This window comes from Puntigrus tetrazona, chromosome 23 (assembly GCF_018831695.1).
Source record: "Puntigrus tetrazona isolate hp1 chromosome 23, ASM1883169v1, whole genome shotgun sequence".
Taxonomy (NCBI): domain Eukaryota; kingdom Metazoa; phylum Chordata; class Actinopteri; order Cypriniformes; family Cyprinidae; genus Puntigrus; species Puntigrus tetrazona.
The window spans coordinates 11,197,282-11,215,595 of record NC_056721.1 but is presented as its reverse complement, the minus strand read 5'-3'; the positions used below and the strand labels follow the sequence as shown (position 1 = coordinate 11,215,595).

At 36.2% G+C, this 18,314-nt stretch overlaps 1 protein-coding gene across 4 annotated transcripts in view; it reads left to right on the top strand.

Moving 5' to 3' along the window:
- Nucleotides 1-2,319: 2,319 nt before the first annotated feature.
- tafa1a (TAFA chemokine like family member 1a) overlaps nucleotides 2,320-18,314 on the top strand; it is a 37,330-nt gene continuing 21,335 nt past the window's right edge. The window contains exons 1-3 of one of the 4 annotated variants that reach the window (XM_043224147.1): nucleotides 2,320-2,883; nucleotides 5,038-5,198; nucleotides 6,098-6,227. In XM_043224147.1, coding sequence (XP_043080082.1) covers nucleotides 5,190-5,198; nucleotides 6,098-6,227 — 139 coding nt within the window. In that variant the 5' untranslated portion in view covers nucleotides 2,320-2,883; nucleotides 5,038-5,189. Of the gene's footprint in view, nucleotides 2,884-4,783; nucleotides 5,199-6,097; nucleotides 6,228-18,314 lie in introns of those variants that run through there. The other 3 variants (XM_043224148.1, XM_043224149.1, XM_043224146.1) reach the window with 3 other exon arrangements.

Sequence of the window (18,314 nt, the reverse complement as noted above, 5' to 3'; positions counted from 1 at the left end):
GTCTCTTAGATTTGTCATCAATTTTCCTCCTGCGGCCACGTCCAGGAGGTTGGCTACAGTCCCATGGATCTTAAACTTCTGAATAATGTGCAACTGTAGTCACAGGAACATCTAGTTGCTTGGAGATGGTCTTATAGCCTTTACCTTTAACATGCTTGTCTATAATTTTCTTTCTGATCTCTTGAGACAACTCTTTCCTTTGCTTCCTCTGGTCCATGTCAAGTGTGGTACACACCATATCACCAAACAACACAGTGATTACCTGGAGCCATATATAGGCCCCAATGGCTGATTACAAGGTTGTAGACACCTGTGATGCTAATTAGTGGACACACCTTGAATTAACATGTCCCTTTGGTCACATTATTTTCAGTGTTTTCTAGGGTACCATCATTTTTGTCCATGCCTGTTTCATGAGTTTATTTTTTTAAATAATTCTGTTGAAGCATGGTTGAAAAACAATGTCTGACTTTCATTGGTTAACATTTATAGAATTTTTATTTATTATTACTTTTGTCAGATTAAAGTTATTTCTGTGACCATTGTGACTTTTTCTTTCATTGACCAAAGGGTACCAAACAATTTTGTCCACGTCTGTATATATATATATATATATATATATATATATATATATATATATATATATATATATATATATATATAATATATAAAATAGTAGTTGGTTCATTTTTAAACAAACAGAAGATTTTTAAATGCAATTTAATCACATTTAATTTTATCACAAAACTAAGTAACGCACAGCAAAAAAACTGCAATTTTGTACAGAAAAGCACATTTCCTCATAAACACCTCATACACAGTGTGTTGATTCCAACCCTTAACCAAAAACACAAGCCTTTTGTGTGATGTTAAACCCAAGCTACAGCACACAGCTTGAGTTTCACATCACAATAAAAAAACATCCAAAATCTAAATAAAAAATGAGTTAGAAACATGATTCTACTGTATATAAAATCATTTAAAAAAAAACGCTGTAAGAAAGAAACACTTCCTAAAATTGATTCAGACAAGACCTTTGTGACTGTAGATGAACAGTGATAAAATCTCAAAATATTAAAAGGTATGAAATTAACAGAAGTGTGGAGGTGTCAAAGATAAGTAAGATATATGGTTATGAGTTTAAACTAATTAACAGCATTGCACACTGCAAAAAAGTCATGTGAAATCTACAGGAACTTACTGTGTTTGGGCACAGGAAAATTAGTGCATACAAGCTCACAGTAGAATACTGTAGTTTTACTCAAAACCGTGAGTCACAGTAACCAGCAATGCCTTGTAGAAAATCACAGTAACTTCCAATGTATTGTGGGAGGAAAACGCAATAACTAATTTTGTAAATGTACAAAATTACAGTAACCAAAAAAAAATAAATAAATAAATAAAATCTGAGTAACCCATTATATCCAGCTTAATTTTCAGGAGAGAGTGGGTGCTACAATTCATAACTTGAATATGTTTGTCTTCTGGTGTCTTTTGCTTCCAAATATTTTACCAGTACAAAATCAGTCCATTATACTGCTTCATGCTAATTTCACTCATTACCATATTATTTAGTATCATAATTCCAAATACACCACCCAGAAAGCAATTTCACCATACTACCATTAGGGTTTTCTGAAACCCAGTCACTGGGATAGAAATGGAAAACACAGTACACTGGCAGCTGGGTTTCTAGCCGATGACTGCATTTGATTTGACCTCACAGTAATTAAGTTACATTTTAAGTTCAAATAGAGAATACAGGAAGCTAAATCTTTCTTTAATTAAAAAAGATGTATTGTTTTCTACACATCTAGCAATAAGTGAAGAATGACTGATATACTGATAAGCAGTTAACTGACTGTTGATAAATGAACATTTTTATTTAAATGATGCAACATGCATTTTTATTTATTTGGACTGAATCTGCAATGGAACGTACAAGTACTGATAGTCTATGGTCAGCGCACTCACATAGTGTAACTGTATAGTGTATTCGATTCCTGGCTTAAGGTCCTTTGTTGATCAGTGCAGGCTTGACAACTACTGGATATACATAGAAATACTATTATATATTGGCCAAAACAAACAAACAAAAAAATGGGTGCAAGAACACCAAGCAGAACAGGACAGGGACAGGAAAAGTCTCATCTTTTGGTTTAAATTTGAAATGTGTTTGAAATGTTTTTAATAATTAAATGTTTTGAGGAAGAAAGAATGGTACAGGACTCAAAGAACATTTTTATTCAGATTCTGAGAGGAGTTGAACATTACTTGGTGGTAAGCACTCAAACTATTTCAAAGACAGCTCTAAAACCCTCTTCACAATTATGCCTGGTTTGGGTGAAGTTGTACATGGACTTAAAAGGGAGTGGGTAACATTAAGACTTTAGCACAAAATGTGCTTGTACTTTCTAGCTTGTCCAAAATTTTAACTCTGACTTTACATGAAAAGGGAAGAAAAATCCAGCTGGCAGAGAGTGGCTCAAGGTCTCAGTTCAGACAGCTTCAGGAGTTCTGGTTTGGCAGATCTACTCTCTAAAACGAGAGGCCGTGTAGAGCTGTTGCTCTGAAAGAGACAAACTCCACTCAGGGAAACAGTGTCTGTTTGTAGATACATGTTATTCAGAAGCAGCTCCCTCATGTGAGCAGCACTGCAGTGACTAGTCTTTAGTGGGAGGGATATCAGGTTTGCAGCAGCCAGCAGGTGGAAGAGAGTCAGCCAGGAAGGGAGTCAGTAGGCAGGCTGAGTGGGAGCTCTCCATGGTAGTGATGGTTTCCAGCAATTTCACAACACATAAGCATGGTCTGAAGGTCTGCTTTACAAACTCATAAAGGAGCATCAAATCCCATTTAAGGCTACCCCAGGTGGAACAGCTTGAGGTAAGTTTTCTTTTAAAGCACCTTGCAGCTACGATATATGGTTTGACGAAACATAATATTTGGATGTCATTTTGTTAATTTGTAATTTTACATTTTAATCGAGCAATTATATACATGCAATATTATATAAATGATGAATAGTGGGTGTGAAATACATTGTTAGGAAATACATACATTTTTCTAATACACATTGGACACAATTGTCAGCACCCCCTTAGAAATTCTTCTTTAGTATTTTCCTACTCACATTCACACTTTGAAATTGTCCTTGAAATGACTCCAGTCATGACTTCCTGTCATAATTGTGAAGGCCCATTCTCTTAATCATCTATCACAATGAGAAAAAACAAAGACTATAGTTCTGATGTGCAGCAAAAGACTGCTGTGTGCAACACAAGGTAGAAAGTGCCTGTAAGAGCTAATGCATTGGAAATTTCCTTTCCACAATCAGGGCAATAATTAATAGGAGATGTTGGGAATCTGCCTTGGAATGGACATGAGTCCATATCATCGTAATGCACAGCGAGGAGCATAGTTTGAGCAGAAATTGGTTTAAGTCAGAACAAACAAAACCTGACTGAATTTTGTAATACACCATAGTTGGATCTTCCATCAGGACAATGATACAAAACCAACATCAATAACACAACAAGGAGTCACTTGCCATGGCTGTCCCGGTCCAATGATCTACACCCCATAGCGTGTGAAGAACACTGAAAGATTCTACATGGAAGAATAGTCTCCGATCGCCAACCTCATCAGGCATTATAGCACAAGACTCATGGGTCTTGACAAACAGAAGTTGCAAGAAGTATTAAATAAAAGGGGACCAATAATAGTGGACACTGTGTTTTCCAGAATTATTTTTTTACCACCTGAATCCCACCCCTGACACTTTCAATTGTTTACTTCAATTAGGTTAAAAACTATTTAATAACCGATTAAATTGATAAACAATGCATATTTATCTTTACAACTTTATTTGCTCATATTTACAGACGGGGCTAATAATTCTGACCCAATCTTTCTCAAATGATATATACAGTCAACATTTGAAGTGGATCAAAAAAGTTAAAGTTGTCGTAAGACAAGAACACATTTAGTTTTTTAGGTTTTACAACAACTTTCATGAAAGGTATATATATATATATATATATATATATATATATATATATATATATATATATATATATATATATATATATATATACACACACACACTGCTGGGACAATCAATTTTTGTGTGGGTTTTACATTCAAGATTTATTGTCTTCAAATGAATTAGCATACGTCCAAAACAACTCCTTTTTCTAATCTCAAAGTTCAAATTGAAAAGAAATTCTGCAATAGTTTCTGCACATCATGCTTTCCCTTTAAAAGAGCTAATTGATTGTTTTTAGGACCTGCTGATTGTGTCACAAGTCTATTGTTTGTACCCTGGTTAAGTTTAAAGGAGAAAAAAATAGAGTTTTGTTGTCCAAAACACCAATTTGTTGGTGACAAGCAAGTGACTCCAGGTCTGTCAAGGTCTGGGCTCAATTACATGCTGAGGATAGAGGGGGCTTAAAAACCTGAGAGTTACTGAGATCACAACCACAATCTGTTTGCGTGTTGAGTGAAAAATACTGCTCAAGGGGGGATTTGTGTTGCGCTAGAAAAGAAAAAAAAAAAAGTTTCTGATAAATGTCAGTTCACCATTACCCATTGGAACGATATATTAAGATACAAACGCCCGGCATCATTTCCCAGTTTCCAGTGACTGCTAGATCAAGGCAGGTTTTAGATGAGAGATCATGTATAGCTTGAAGCTAAGAGCTCTCGTGTATCGGGAAAAATTATTACGTGCAATAGGAGGGAGGGAGAGAAAGATGGAGTGAGGGACTAAGAGAAAGAGACAAGAGAGAAAGTGTGTGAGAGAGAAAGAGATGAAATGGGAGAGTGAAGCGAGCGAGAGAGAGAGATAGAGAGAGAGAGCAAGAAAGAGGGAGGGAGGAAGAGAGAGAGAGTACCGCCCTTCAGTTGTGTTTAAATGTGAAGCGGAAAATCATCTCCGTGGCTCAGGGGAGTGAAGAGGCGATTCTAGTGTTAGATGAGCGGGTTTGCCGTGCTTGAATCATAGCGCTCTCTCTCTTTCGCTCTTTGTTTGTCCTACAGTGTCCCTGATTTCAGCTTCAGGCTTCAAAGTGAGAAGACAGAAGAACTGAGAGTTTCTACAAGACGACCATACCTGTACGCGGGGATATCTGGACACCTCACAATGGATGGATTGAGGACAAATTGTTGAGTTCTCCTACGGCTGTCCCTGAATGATACAGGTACAGTAGTTGCTTCAGCTTTGTTTTGCTCTTTACCAAGTATCGGCGTGCAGCTGATGCAATAGAAATGTTCTGAAAACAAACATATAACATGTTTTTACCTTGATGCAAGGAAAATGGTTGTTTGGTTTGGGGTTTTCTGGTGAAAAAGGAGTGTACTGAAAGATGAGCACGAATACCTTTATATGATCTCGCATTCAGTGAATATTATAGCCTACATTATGAGAAGCATATGCCGTGTGACTGGATTGCTGGCTCTTTTCATAAGTTCTCCAGACGTTTTTATAGTTTTATAGTCTGACATGCAATTTCAGTATATGCTATGTGGATAACTGAAGAAAATGTGACTGCCTAGTCATAACTCTAATTTATGAATATGAATAGGCAATTGGAGACTCAGGGATGGAGGCAGACTGTCAGGTGGCTCAGGAAAAGAAAGCGATTGGCACTTTCATCTCTAAATGTGGCCTAATAGACACACTAAGAGGCTGAAAGCAAGTCGGTCTACATGGAGATTGAATCTGCACTAGAAAAAAAATTGGTCTAGAATCAATTTCTCAAGCAGAAATTGCTAGTGCATTTCACAAACAATTACAAAGAAAGGGAAAGCAACATTGAATTATATGTGAAATACTGAAGTATATAAAAAGTGAAACAATAATTACCTGTAAAGCATACTCAAATAATCACTCAGTTTGCAATTTCCTAATCATTTTTTATATTGTGAGGAAGTTCTGTCAGACTCGAAACGATAATATTTCTTTTTTTTCAGTTTTAATTAGAAATACCAGATCTGAAAGGACCTCATGGCATTCACAGCACTTAAATAGGAATGAATGGGAGTGAGAGATGAAAGGCGAATGTGTGAGTTACTGACCTCTCTCTCTCTGTATCTTCAGAGGAGTGTTGGGATGTCGTGGCTGGTGTGGGTGTGGGTCAGTGTGACAGTCCTGCTGATGTGCGAGGCCACTTTCTATGAGACCATCCAGCAGCACCTGGCCCCGCCCGGAACCAACATACAGATCCTCGGTGAGTCCTTCCTTCCCTTCATCATCCTGCCTCATCGTTCTCTCTGAAATGTAATGCATCAAAAAGAGATTGTAGTAGTATATAATCTTCTGAATAAAACATTCACCTTTGTATGATGTAGAGATTTAATTTGGCTTTTTATTCACATATAAACATTGACATGCTTGTGTGAAATGCATGATCAAACCTCATTGGTTCTCACGGTTCAAGCTAGCACGTTTGTGTTTGTTTATTATATTTAATGTGCTCTATATATGTGCTTTGATCAGTGTTTCTATATAAATAAAAGCCTAAAATGATGACGACAAACATTCTGTTTGCAATTTCCACTTCCTATCAAGAAGTTAAAGGGATAGTTTACCCAAAAATAGAAATTCTGTCATTAATTAATCAACATTATGTCTTTCCAAACCTGTAAGATCTTTCAGAAATCCGAGAGCTTTCTGACCCTCCATAAACAGCTGTTCCAGCAAAAGGTATTTTTGTAGCTTTATAAAATTAAGGTTGAATTACTGATGTCACATGGACTATTTTAAAGATGTCCTTACTACCTGTATGGGCCTTGGACGTGTCAGTTGTATTGCTGCTTATGAAGAGTCAAAAAGCTTTCATTAAAATATCTTCATTTGTGTTCTGATGATGAACAAAGGTCTTACAGGTTTGGTCGACATGAGTGTGCGTAATTAATGAGAGAATTTGTGGGTGAATTATCACTTTAAGAGAGCAACAAATATAATATTCAACAAAGAATATTTAAAGAAAAATAAACATTCAAAATAATGTGAGAGTACATGCAGTATTTACATATTTCATGTGGTAAAATGCAAACAATATATAACAATATAATTAGTGCTGTTAAATGATTAATTGCATCCAATAAAACGTTTTTGTTTACATATTACATGTGATCTGTGTATGTGTATATAAATATTGATAGAGCTCTTAAATATATAGATGCATGGGTGTGCATTAATATATACACAATAAATACACAGTATACACACATATTTTATGATAAACGATTTTTTAATGTGATTAATCAAAATCAATAGTTTGACAGAGCTGAGTATAATATAATATAAAATCATATAATTTTTCATATGCTGTATGACACTCATGTCAGAGTATATTTGAAGGGCTTTTCGCTGCTGTTTATCTCCATTGGTTAATCCACCATGGCAGACAATCAAAACTAATTGCAGGTGAAGGTTTTAATCACTGGTTTGTTAGGCAGTGTATTATTAAGTAGTGCACACAACTACAGCAAATCCTTTTCTTAATTGAATTCTCATTGGTCCAACTCTAAAGCAGGAAAGTAGACATGAGGATGGATTTCTAGCACAGTGGTTCTCAACATGGCATTGCTGCAGGACCCAGATTTGGACATTTATCAAGTGGCAACCCAACACAGCAGCACAATTGTTTTGATGGTTTCAAGCTCTCTGTATCCAATAATTCACTGCACACAATGCATTTTGGTCTGTATTTTAATGGCGTTGAGGTTTACAGATTTTTTTTTAATGCTGTTAAAGGAGTCAAGCACTTGACAACAAGGGAATGTGAAGTAACTCTGCCTAATTTAGCTAGCTTTTACCATCTGTAAATGGCCAATAAGTCTGCATTGGAGTCACATCTTTTGACATCAGCAGCTGTTCCTTCCAAGTTCATACATTACTATGATAACTAAGCACAATTATGTAGTAAGTTGTATTGTTTTATTTCCATTTAACAAATACTTTTTTTTTGTTTTTCATCCCTATCAGAACATGCAAAACACCAGCTGAGAACTGCTCTCTGACCTCATGGTTAACAAGTTTACAAGCACCTGGGGTGTGAGAGGAATTTTCAATATTTGTTCAGGCTCAAGTTTACCTACAGGCACACTGCCTCTTCAACAGTAGCGTATTCAGGTTGTGTTAGCTCTTTTAATTGGGGAATGTGATGACTACAAATAAAATTTTCTTCTCTCGAATAAACTAGAATATGCACACAGAGGAATGAGGAGTGAATAATAGACTGAGAGAAGTTATGCACCCTGTGCCCATCAAAGTACGAAATTACAGTTTCTCTTCCTCACATCAGGTCAAGAGGATATTGGACATTTTTATCAGAATGTAAATCTATTAGAAAATCCTGTTTGTCTAATATCTCAACGATCTGGGGTGGTTTTAGGGTTCACCTCAATTGAAACGGAGCACAAATGCTTCTTGTAACCTCACACCTTCAAATGAGAGGGCTAAAAGCAATTTGAGACCGTACCACTTACCTTAACTAATCTTGCTAGAGGCACTTTAGTGGGATTGGATCCTGAATTGGAATTGATTTTATTGTACAGACTATAGAACAATTATAGAGGTACATGCTATTCTTGATTCAAAGCAGAAGGTCGCTGGAGTTTTGCCTCTTTGACATCAAATGCTTTGACTATTTAGATTTGGCTTCAGTGTCATTCTGAATGTAGATAACGCAATGTTAGGAATGCTAGCCCTGATTAAACAATTGAGCTCCAGCTGAGAGACATAGTATTTCTTAACAATCAAATGTTCATCCTAAATGGAGGGCTATATATATTGGCTCACCAGTACTGAGCACTCTGGGATTCCACTATCCTAAATCTGAATATCAAAGCAGATAAACAAACTGCACAGATTGGGCTTTTATGAGCTTTGGTGACGTTGCGTAAAATTCACATTCGGTGCTGGATGGAATGAATGGACAGAGATTACGTTTAAGTGTCCATATGTTCTCTCAAAAGATGAACAATACTGAGGCATTTAGATGTTTCTTAACTGAGTGTAAAAAAAAAGAGGCACTGAATAATTCATATTTAAGTCCCCATTCTGCTCCAAAGAGATGATTTCTCCAAAAGATGTCAATTTATGGTCATATTTTCTGCACTACTTCATTTACAAAAGGAAGGAATGTGAGATATCAATGTTTTCTGAAATCGCATCTTTACAGCGATTTCCTTTTACTGCTCGTCTTATATGAAAAACACAAACAACCAGCAGCTCCAGGACGCATTTGCATGGTGTAAAAATGTCAAGCTCAGCAAACATTTTCTTAAACTGACAATCATATAGGGAAAAAAAAAAAGTTTAAAAGGTCAGCCAAACTGACAACATCTGCTCTGCTTTTAAACCATGCGTGATTATGTCGACATGTTTGATGTTATGACAAGAGCGTGCTCTAACTGTAATTTTTTATTTATTTTTTTCAGTCAGGCTGAGACTGTGGCTTTGGAGAGGGTGGGAGTGTGTGCATGTGTGTGTTGTGTTACAAAGAGATATTTGTTTAAGTATTGAGTGCTCTGAGGCTGGTAGATTGTCCTGAGTATCAGGGTTGACAGGTCATGAATTGTTGCGGTACCGTTGCTTTCATTAAAACCATCAATGTGACTAGTGACCAAGATCACTGCAGGAAATTGCAAAACGGTGTTTGTTCAGAAACTGATGAATTGAGCTGCATTTATTGCAAAAAATGTTGGTTTTTCTATATTGCGAATTTTAATTTAGTATTTGAATTTCCCTGGAGGTCAAGGTTTATGAGAGCATATGTTTGACTTATGCAGTATTGACTATTGTGCCGTATAAACTGCACATATTAATGTGCCAAAATAATGTCGCTTGGCAACTGCAAACAGCCTGTAGTTAGAAAAGTGAACAAAGTTTAAGCAATAAGGTTTGAGAAGATGTGCAGCACAACGAAAACAGTCATAGCTGAAAGGTTCTGGTAGGCAAATCACAGATTTTAAAATCACCTACTAACCACACAATAAAATATTAAGGACCAAATTTTTGATTTTAAAATTATTTTATAAAGCAAATTCAATATTCAATACAAATTACACTAGTAGATAGGAATAGACAATATACGGTCACTAGCTTAAGTGAGAGATAATTGACTGGTATCAGGCAATATTAGATATGTATTGTAACAGTGTTGAATATTTAATTGCTCATTTTTATAGCCTGTTATTATTTTAAGATAAGCATTACCCTCATCTAACATTCATGTTAGAGTCATGTACAACTGAATTACAGTGATAAACGAAATAACTATTTATCATTTAAAATGACTGGTTTTAGTTTTTAAGTTTCATTTTTAATTCAAATATACTGATATACAGTTATACTGTTCTAAATAGTAGATGAATTACCTGAAATGGCATATAAATAAAAATAATGATCCACTATAGGAACTGTGCAGTGATGTGATGAACAGCTGTTACTATATTATTGTGATTATATTATGATTGGTCAACACAACTAGGATTACCACCGTAATGTGGAGGAGGGTGTTAGCGTGACCCTCTTTGGAACTCTAACAATGCATTGACCAATCACAAGCCAAGATTGAAACTCTCTCTTCTATGTTAATACTGACTTATGCTAAAATAATATTATACTCTTTTAAATAATTGCCAATACATTTACATTTACACATATACATATACATATATATACATACACATATATATGTATATATTATAAGCTATTATAAATATCAAATATGATATATATTATAAATAAAAGCACTGATGTCTTTTGATGTCTAAATCAAAAGCAATAATTTAAAGGCTGAATATAGATGGCTACATATCTGTCTAGCAATTATAAAAGCATTTTTCCAAAACACATCAAGGAATCTGGAATATTGCAGCTATGTGCATTGAAACGCCTGCCTGTCGTGCAAGAGATTGCATCTGTTTTAATTTTTCTACATGATGTGTGTACATCGGCTGCTCTGTGGGCTCAAGGGTCCTGATTTACTTGCTGCTGAGATGCGAATCGATGATTATATGTATTTCAAGATGTAGAGATGGCTCAGAAGTAAGGGAGAAAGAGAGTGAAAGACTTGCAGAAAGTTTCATATTTTTAGTTTAAGTTTTAATTTAGACAGAAAATAGCATAGAGCTTTTTGGTGCTAAAGGGTTTGAGGGCACCCTCCTAGGTAGTGCAACAATGTATTGACCAATCCAGAGCCAGCACTGGAACTATCCGTTCTATCCACTTTATTTTGCAAAGCTGAAGTAGACTATTTACTGTGAAATGTGCAATACTTCCAATTCATCAACTGCTATAGTTAAAAAAATGAAAGGGCAGTAAACGGTAAAACTATTTAATTTTATTGCTGTCTAAGAATGATAAATATTGCACATGAGAAGCATTTTTTGCAAAACACACTGAGCAATCTGAGTTATTATAGCTATATGCATTGAAGCAACATGGTGCCTACAGGATGCGTGTATATAGGCTGCTCTGTGGGCTCACAGGTTCTCATTTACTTGCCACTGCAATCCGATGCGAATCGATGATTATATGTGTTTTAAATGTAGCGAAGGGATAGAGAAAGTGAAAAGCACCGAGCGATAGACAGAAGGAGAGACAGACAGATGGAGGAACGTGTAGCGCTTCTCGCAGATGTGCTGCCGGCTGTTCTTGCTCAGACAGACAGATGAGGATGGGTGATTCATGAGACCAGGTCTTTATTCAGCTCTGACAGCTGCAACAGCACTAAGCAAATTGTGTTTGTCATGCATGCATAGCTGCCATGTTTTAGCGTTACGAGTCTGAACTCTCCAGATGTAGAAAATAACCCATCTTTAACAAACCGAGACCTGAACCAACCCTTTACAAACAAACACAGACATAGTTTCTCGGGGCCCCTGGGAGACCATCACCAAGTCCAAGGACAAGTAGACTATTATAAAACCAACCACACCGGAATCGACCTGGGTAGATCAGAGATTTAAAGTGCAAGTGTTAATAGTAGACAGGCGGCTAACTGTATTACTTTGAAAATAACAGCAGGCTAATCCGATAACTGCGGTTCGGCTGCCTCTTTACTTTAACAGCAATACAACTGTGACTTATGAGCTGCTTGCTGTGGTTTTAGAGGACAGATATCGTATCAATCTTGTGGAGTTTCTGGAAAATATAGATTGTCTGTCAGATTCACTTTACTTGTTAGGTTCTTGATCAATGCAGCTCTTCCTGGACATGAAGCTGTGAAAATGCATCACACATTGCAATATGTATCAACATACATCCTGACATGTTCATGTAAGGCATCATATATACACATCACGCCACATATCCATTTATCCGTGTAAGTTGAGGCTTGAACAGTTGATGATACAATATAGGCCTGACATCAGATCAATGTCTTTAAAAGAAATGCACTTCTTAGTCTTGGTTGGATAATGTATATAATATATTTTTAGGTTTAATTGTAATGTCTGCCAAAATGCACAATAAACATGCTTTTAGTCCTAGTGTCCTCTACAGTGGACACGTATAAAATTACTTCCTTTTTCATAACAGGAAGTCATATTTGGATTGAAATACCTTTAACATTTTCCTGAGAGTTGCTTTTTTTATTTATTTAAATGACAATTACAAAATATAAATCATATTTGCATGACAATTTAACATTTTTCACTAAATGAACATTAGCCATCTTTAAAGACCTAGAAGGCGTGGTCATGCTGAAACGTTCAATCATTTGGTATCTTATATATACATTTTATTTTTTACTTCATTTTCGACATTAAAAATATCAGCATCCATAAAACAAGATACATTTATATGAGTATTAATCAATATCTTTATTTTTAACAGGAAATATCTTACAATTATTATTTTTTTTCAATGGCAAATTAAACAATTTCTTTTTTACAAAAATCAGCTTTTTGTCTCTCAGGTAAATGCATCTTGTTTCAGGAAGGTTATTATTTTTCATTTTTTTGGAACATGAAAAAACACTGATTAAAAAAATATTAAGGGCAGTCAGCGGCTGTATGTAGGTTCTGTGGTCTTCTTATAGAGTGTACTCTTTGTTAAAAGCATCTCCTGTCAGTACAGATATCCTCACAGGTAAATATCTACTAAAATCTCTGTTGAAATTAATATTAAATGTCTTATTACTGCTGCTTGACAGGGCATATGCTGTAAAGAAGTATGAACTATCACACTACAGCTGGACAGATGCTTTTTATTGATGCATCTTAAAATAAAAAAAAAACTTGGGCCATATGGGAAAAAAAGACAAATACATTTTTTTCTTAAAAACACACCGAATTATATTTAACTATGTTGTTCATAGAATTCAATTAAACGGAATAATATTAACAGGAACGAAAGAAGCGTGAAAAAGAGAAGACACCTGGAGACGTTCAGAAAGATTTCCGAACTGAAGTGTGTCATAAAACATTTCACAAGCAACCACAGCTATTTCATTTATTACTGTAGATGCTTCTCCAAAGCCCGGTTCGTTTTAAGAGGCTCCTAAAACTCAAACCGAAATATATTTTTTGCTCCAAATTCCCAGCTCACGATGAAAGATATCCGTGCATTTTTGCGTTGCCATCAGCTAATCAGTGTGATCATGACATCATTTCCCCCTCGGCTCTACAGTCATTAGTCACATGCCATTTAAGTTCAGTTAATTGGCTCAAAACAACCTGGCAGCAGAACTGAGCACCCATGAAGATGGCAGCCTCCAGGTCACGTACTTCCAGGCCTGGCTCGATGCCAGTCGAGCAACCGCCGCCGAGATAAATGGGAATTCTAATGGATAGCTCTCTCCAGGTATCACATGAACCTGTTTATTTGCCAACAATCGAACGAACAAACAGTCTAACCCTTAACTCACGCCGTTTTAACTTTGTTACCAGTTTAATGCACTCCTTGTGGGAGATCTGCCAATATTTCCCATCTTTCCCAGGCCACAATAAAGACATGCCCGGATCTCTTTGAATCAAAGCGTCGTCTGGTTTCCGCTCTGCCATTAGAGTTCCTCTGGAGGAAATCTCCAGGAGGGCTCAATAAAGCTCAATAACAGAGGTGACGTTGGATGCCGGTTCTCCGTCTGCAGCTCTAGGCTGCCGAAGCCGCCCGAAGACTTTCCTACAAAGTGCCTGTGACAGAATCAGGGCTCGACTCCGGCACGGCATCCTGCTCGTCCTTCTTTGTATTAAATATATCTCGGCGGCATAAGAGAGAAGACAGTCATCTGTGATAATTCCCCCCACACGCACCGACGGATGCAGGCCATGGATGTAGCTACATCAAAACAAACATGGAATGTGTTTTTCATCTGCTGCAAAACAAAGGTTATCTTCCCGCATGTACGGCAGCACACACTGACAGTTTAATAGCCTTATATAATACAGCTCCTAAAGGCACATTATTTTAGCAGAGACGTTCCGTCCATCTCTCCCGCTTCCATCCAATTTTCCTGACAGTGCCAGCTCGCCTGTAGGAACAATGGGAGAGTCGCACAGTCTCAGCCCCTGGGCTGTCCTCCATCTGCTCTCTGTCACACTTCCGCTCGCTCCCTCCATCTCTCTCTCTCTCTCTCTCTGCTCCAGACAGCGCTTCTATGAATGCCAATCTGACCTCACAATACCTGAAGCCACCAGACACATAGGACCACATATTACCTCCCAATACTACCCTTGCCAGAGCACGGAGAAAGTCCTATATCAACTTTATTGCTTTATTGCACCTTATGAGCTTCACTGGACGTCTGACATCTACTGAGCTACCTGAACCAAGAGACTGATTTATTCACGCTCATCATTTGAAGTTGTGCATAGCCAAATACAAACACGATCATTATCGATAATATGGTGCCCAGTGTTGGCAGTGCATTACAAGTAATGCAAGTTATATAATCTGATTACTTTTTACGCAAGTAGTGAGTTACTTGTTGTTGTTTTTTTTAATTAAGTAATGCAAGTTGCTGTGTTTTCCCATTTATTGACTCCTCTCCTGTCCCTGTGTTTAGAAAAACTGGGAGAGAGTTCAGACTTCAGCCTGAGGCTTATTGACTTCACTTTTTCTGTGAAAGGGACTTTTTTTTTCAGTTGCCAAAAATATAACTTTATTTTATTGAGGTGTGACAATCGTAACGCAAACGTAAATGTAATGCATCACTTACCATAAAACGCAACTAAGTAATGCAATTTGTTACTTTTGTATGTAGTAACGCAATACTATAATGCAATACACTTGTAATAGTGACTTTTTCTCCCAACGCTAATGGTGCTAAAAGTATTTACCCCCTTACAAACATATTAGTAAAACTGAATTATGGTCACTGAACACAAAATATATATTCAGTTATCATATTTAATTTTTCACAACATTGAACAACAGATTTTTTTGGGATTTCATAGTGATAATTTCTACAAGTTGGTCAAAAATAATCATATGCAAAGAAAATGCAAGCCCACCGAAGCAAGTATTTAGTTGATCCATCTTTGGCAGTCATTTTAATCTCGAGTCTATGTGGATTTAGATCTGGCCACTGCAATTTTCCCCATTGTTCTTTGAACAACTGCTCAAGACTGGCTGCATGGAGATTGTGAGTGGAGCCTCTTTCAAACCACTCGAAAATTCTCAATTGGATTGAGATTTGGACCAAAGTATTCAGGCATCGAAACATTATCATATACATTCTGAATAATTACTAGATAAATAGATCATTTACAATATGTATTTTACAATATATTCAATTATATGGTTTAGATATAGACGATTTGCTTGCGATTTGCTGTATTTCTTTATTATTGAAGAGCGTTTTTCATTTCATAAGATAATAAAATTTGACTTTTTCATATACCAAGTCCACCGTATCATTTCAGTAAAAAGATGAAAACAGTGACAACTGTTTAACTATACAATGTTAAATGTCACAAAGAAAAGCCTGAGAACTGATATAATTGCAGGATTACATTATCTTTGGTTCAACGTGTTAATGCTCTCCAGATCTCCCATGATGCAATCAGCGTAGAACTTAAAGTGACATACTGCTTTTGTTGTCGTGGCTACATTATACTGATGATATGAAGCTGCGTTCATCGTTTGATGATTTGTGTTTTCAAGGGGGATTTGCTGGGGTAATCAAAGTCTTCACAGCACAGTAAAACACTGATCGGCTCTATCCATTAATCTCTTTTAATTGATTTCATATCTCGCGAACGGCAGAAGTTTAATAGGCTTGTTTGTGCCATCAGTTTCAAAACAAACAATTTCCAGTATGCAAGAGAGAAATCTATATTGCAGATGAGTTCAGGCTGATGTTCAGATATTCAGCAGGGAGGAACAGAAACTGAGCTGCTGATGCATAGCCAAACATTGCGCTTATTGTGTTTTGTTGTAGTTTTAAATTTGTTTCTGTGAAACAAAAAAACCTGACAGCTCCAAAATTAGAACAAATACAGACAGAGCAACAGACTCAAGTGTGGAGGACAGTGTGGTGCTGTCTCGCTTACAATTCAACTATCCTGCCATGGAAATTTTCTGCATAATTTGTGTGTAAGGAAACAACCCATCCGTGATTTGTGAATCATATTCTGGGAATAGCTGATGAGAATCAATATACGAGTCCAACATGGCCAGATGATGTGGATGGAATTTTAGTGTTGTTTTGAGTAACTGGGCAGATCTGTAAACCACTGCTGTGGGATGAATTAGAAACCTGTGCAAAACCAAAAACAGTCAATGATTTTTCATTTCTCTTTTTCATCTTTCATATGTTCCTTTTTAATATGCGCACAAAGAAAGTCCTTTTTGGCCACTGGATTTGCAAAAATCAAGTGTTTGAACATCGCATCAACTACTGATAAACACAATGTTTTTTGTTTGATTATTATTATTATTATTATTATAATTCAGTGGGTTGTTTAGTCATGTGTGACCATCTCTTTGGAAGACAGTTTTCACATTAAATGCACAAGAAATGTTATTTCTTATTTACATGTAATACAGGGATTCCCATACTTGTTTTATTTTTTTGGTTTGTTTGTTATCTAACACTCTTTCATAAATATTTTACACATTTTCATGCTCATGGTTTCCTGACAATAGTAGAAATATTTCTTTTTCTTTTTTTCTTCTGTTTTGATTTGTTTTATTATTATTTTTTAATAATAATTTTATTTATTTCTACATCAATATGGTCATTCTAGTTAAATAAAACAAGCTTGGTCCAAAGTCACGCACAAGTGCCAAGTTCATAGAAATGTTGGTTTCATTCATCCATCAAACGTCATTTTTCAATAGAAAAATGAACGGATTTAACTGACAGGTCAAATTTTACGTAATAAAACACTTTTCTTACATACTGAACAGTTAATTATACTCACTTAGCACTCAGTTTCTTGGGGTTAATTTATTCGACCTGAACTAACCTTATAACATTTTTATACTGACCTATACAAGTTTTATACATATACACATAATCATGCTTTTTTTTTTTTTTTTTTTTTTTTTTAAATACACTCAGTGAAGGAGTTTGTTTAAAGAAATGAAAATAAAAGGCTAGCTACGATTTTAAAGTACAACTTCAGGCAACACTTTTTCTTTCTTTACTGCAATCTGTACAAAAAAAGACCTGACAATCACTCATTCACCTAAATTTTGTTAAAAAATCTTAAAAGGGCTAAAGATTCAAAGCATTTTTGGAATAAATCAGACTGTGCATGAGACGATAACAAACTAAAGCATTAAAAGGAAACTGAATTTCCATTGTGCCATTCTTTATGAGAGAGAAGGCCATTCAGAACCTTTCATTTCACTCGACTGGACCAGACTTTCAAAAGGAATATTAGTAAGGAAATGATTTCCACTTTCAGTTATACTTCCCAACACTGATCACAAAAACACTTCTCAGAGTCTTCCATAGCAGTTACCAGTTTGAGTTTGTGGCTCGCAGTCAAAAATCACTTTTGGAGTTGATGAATAATTCAGAGGGTGTATCAAGAATGTGTTTGTGTGTAATTGTTTAAACAGCAGGAGTAATTGAAAGTGTACAGGCGGTGGTTGAGAAAAATGGATTTCGGTCGCCTACAGCTTAATTAATTACAGCACACTTTGTCCTCACATGTCGCTCACAGCCACAAAGTCCCAATAAGTGGATCCCCATGCAATAATAAACATGCCATCTCTCTGTATGTCTCTCTCATTTACTCTTTCTCGCTTTCTCTTTTTCATCCACTCTCACACCTACTCTCTTTCAAACAATTCCTCACCTGCAGCAGTATAGAGGCGGCAAGGCAATTTAACTGTTTTGCATGCG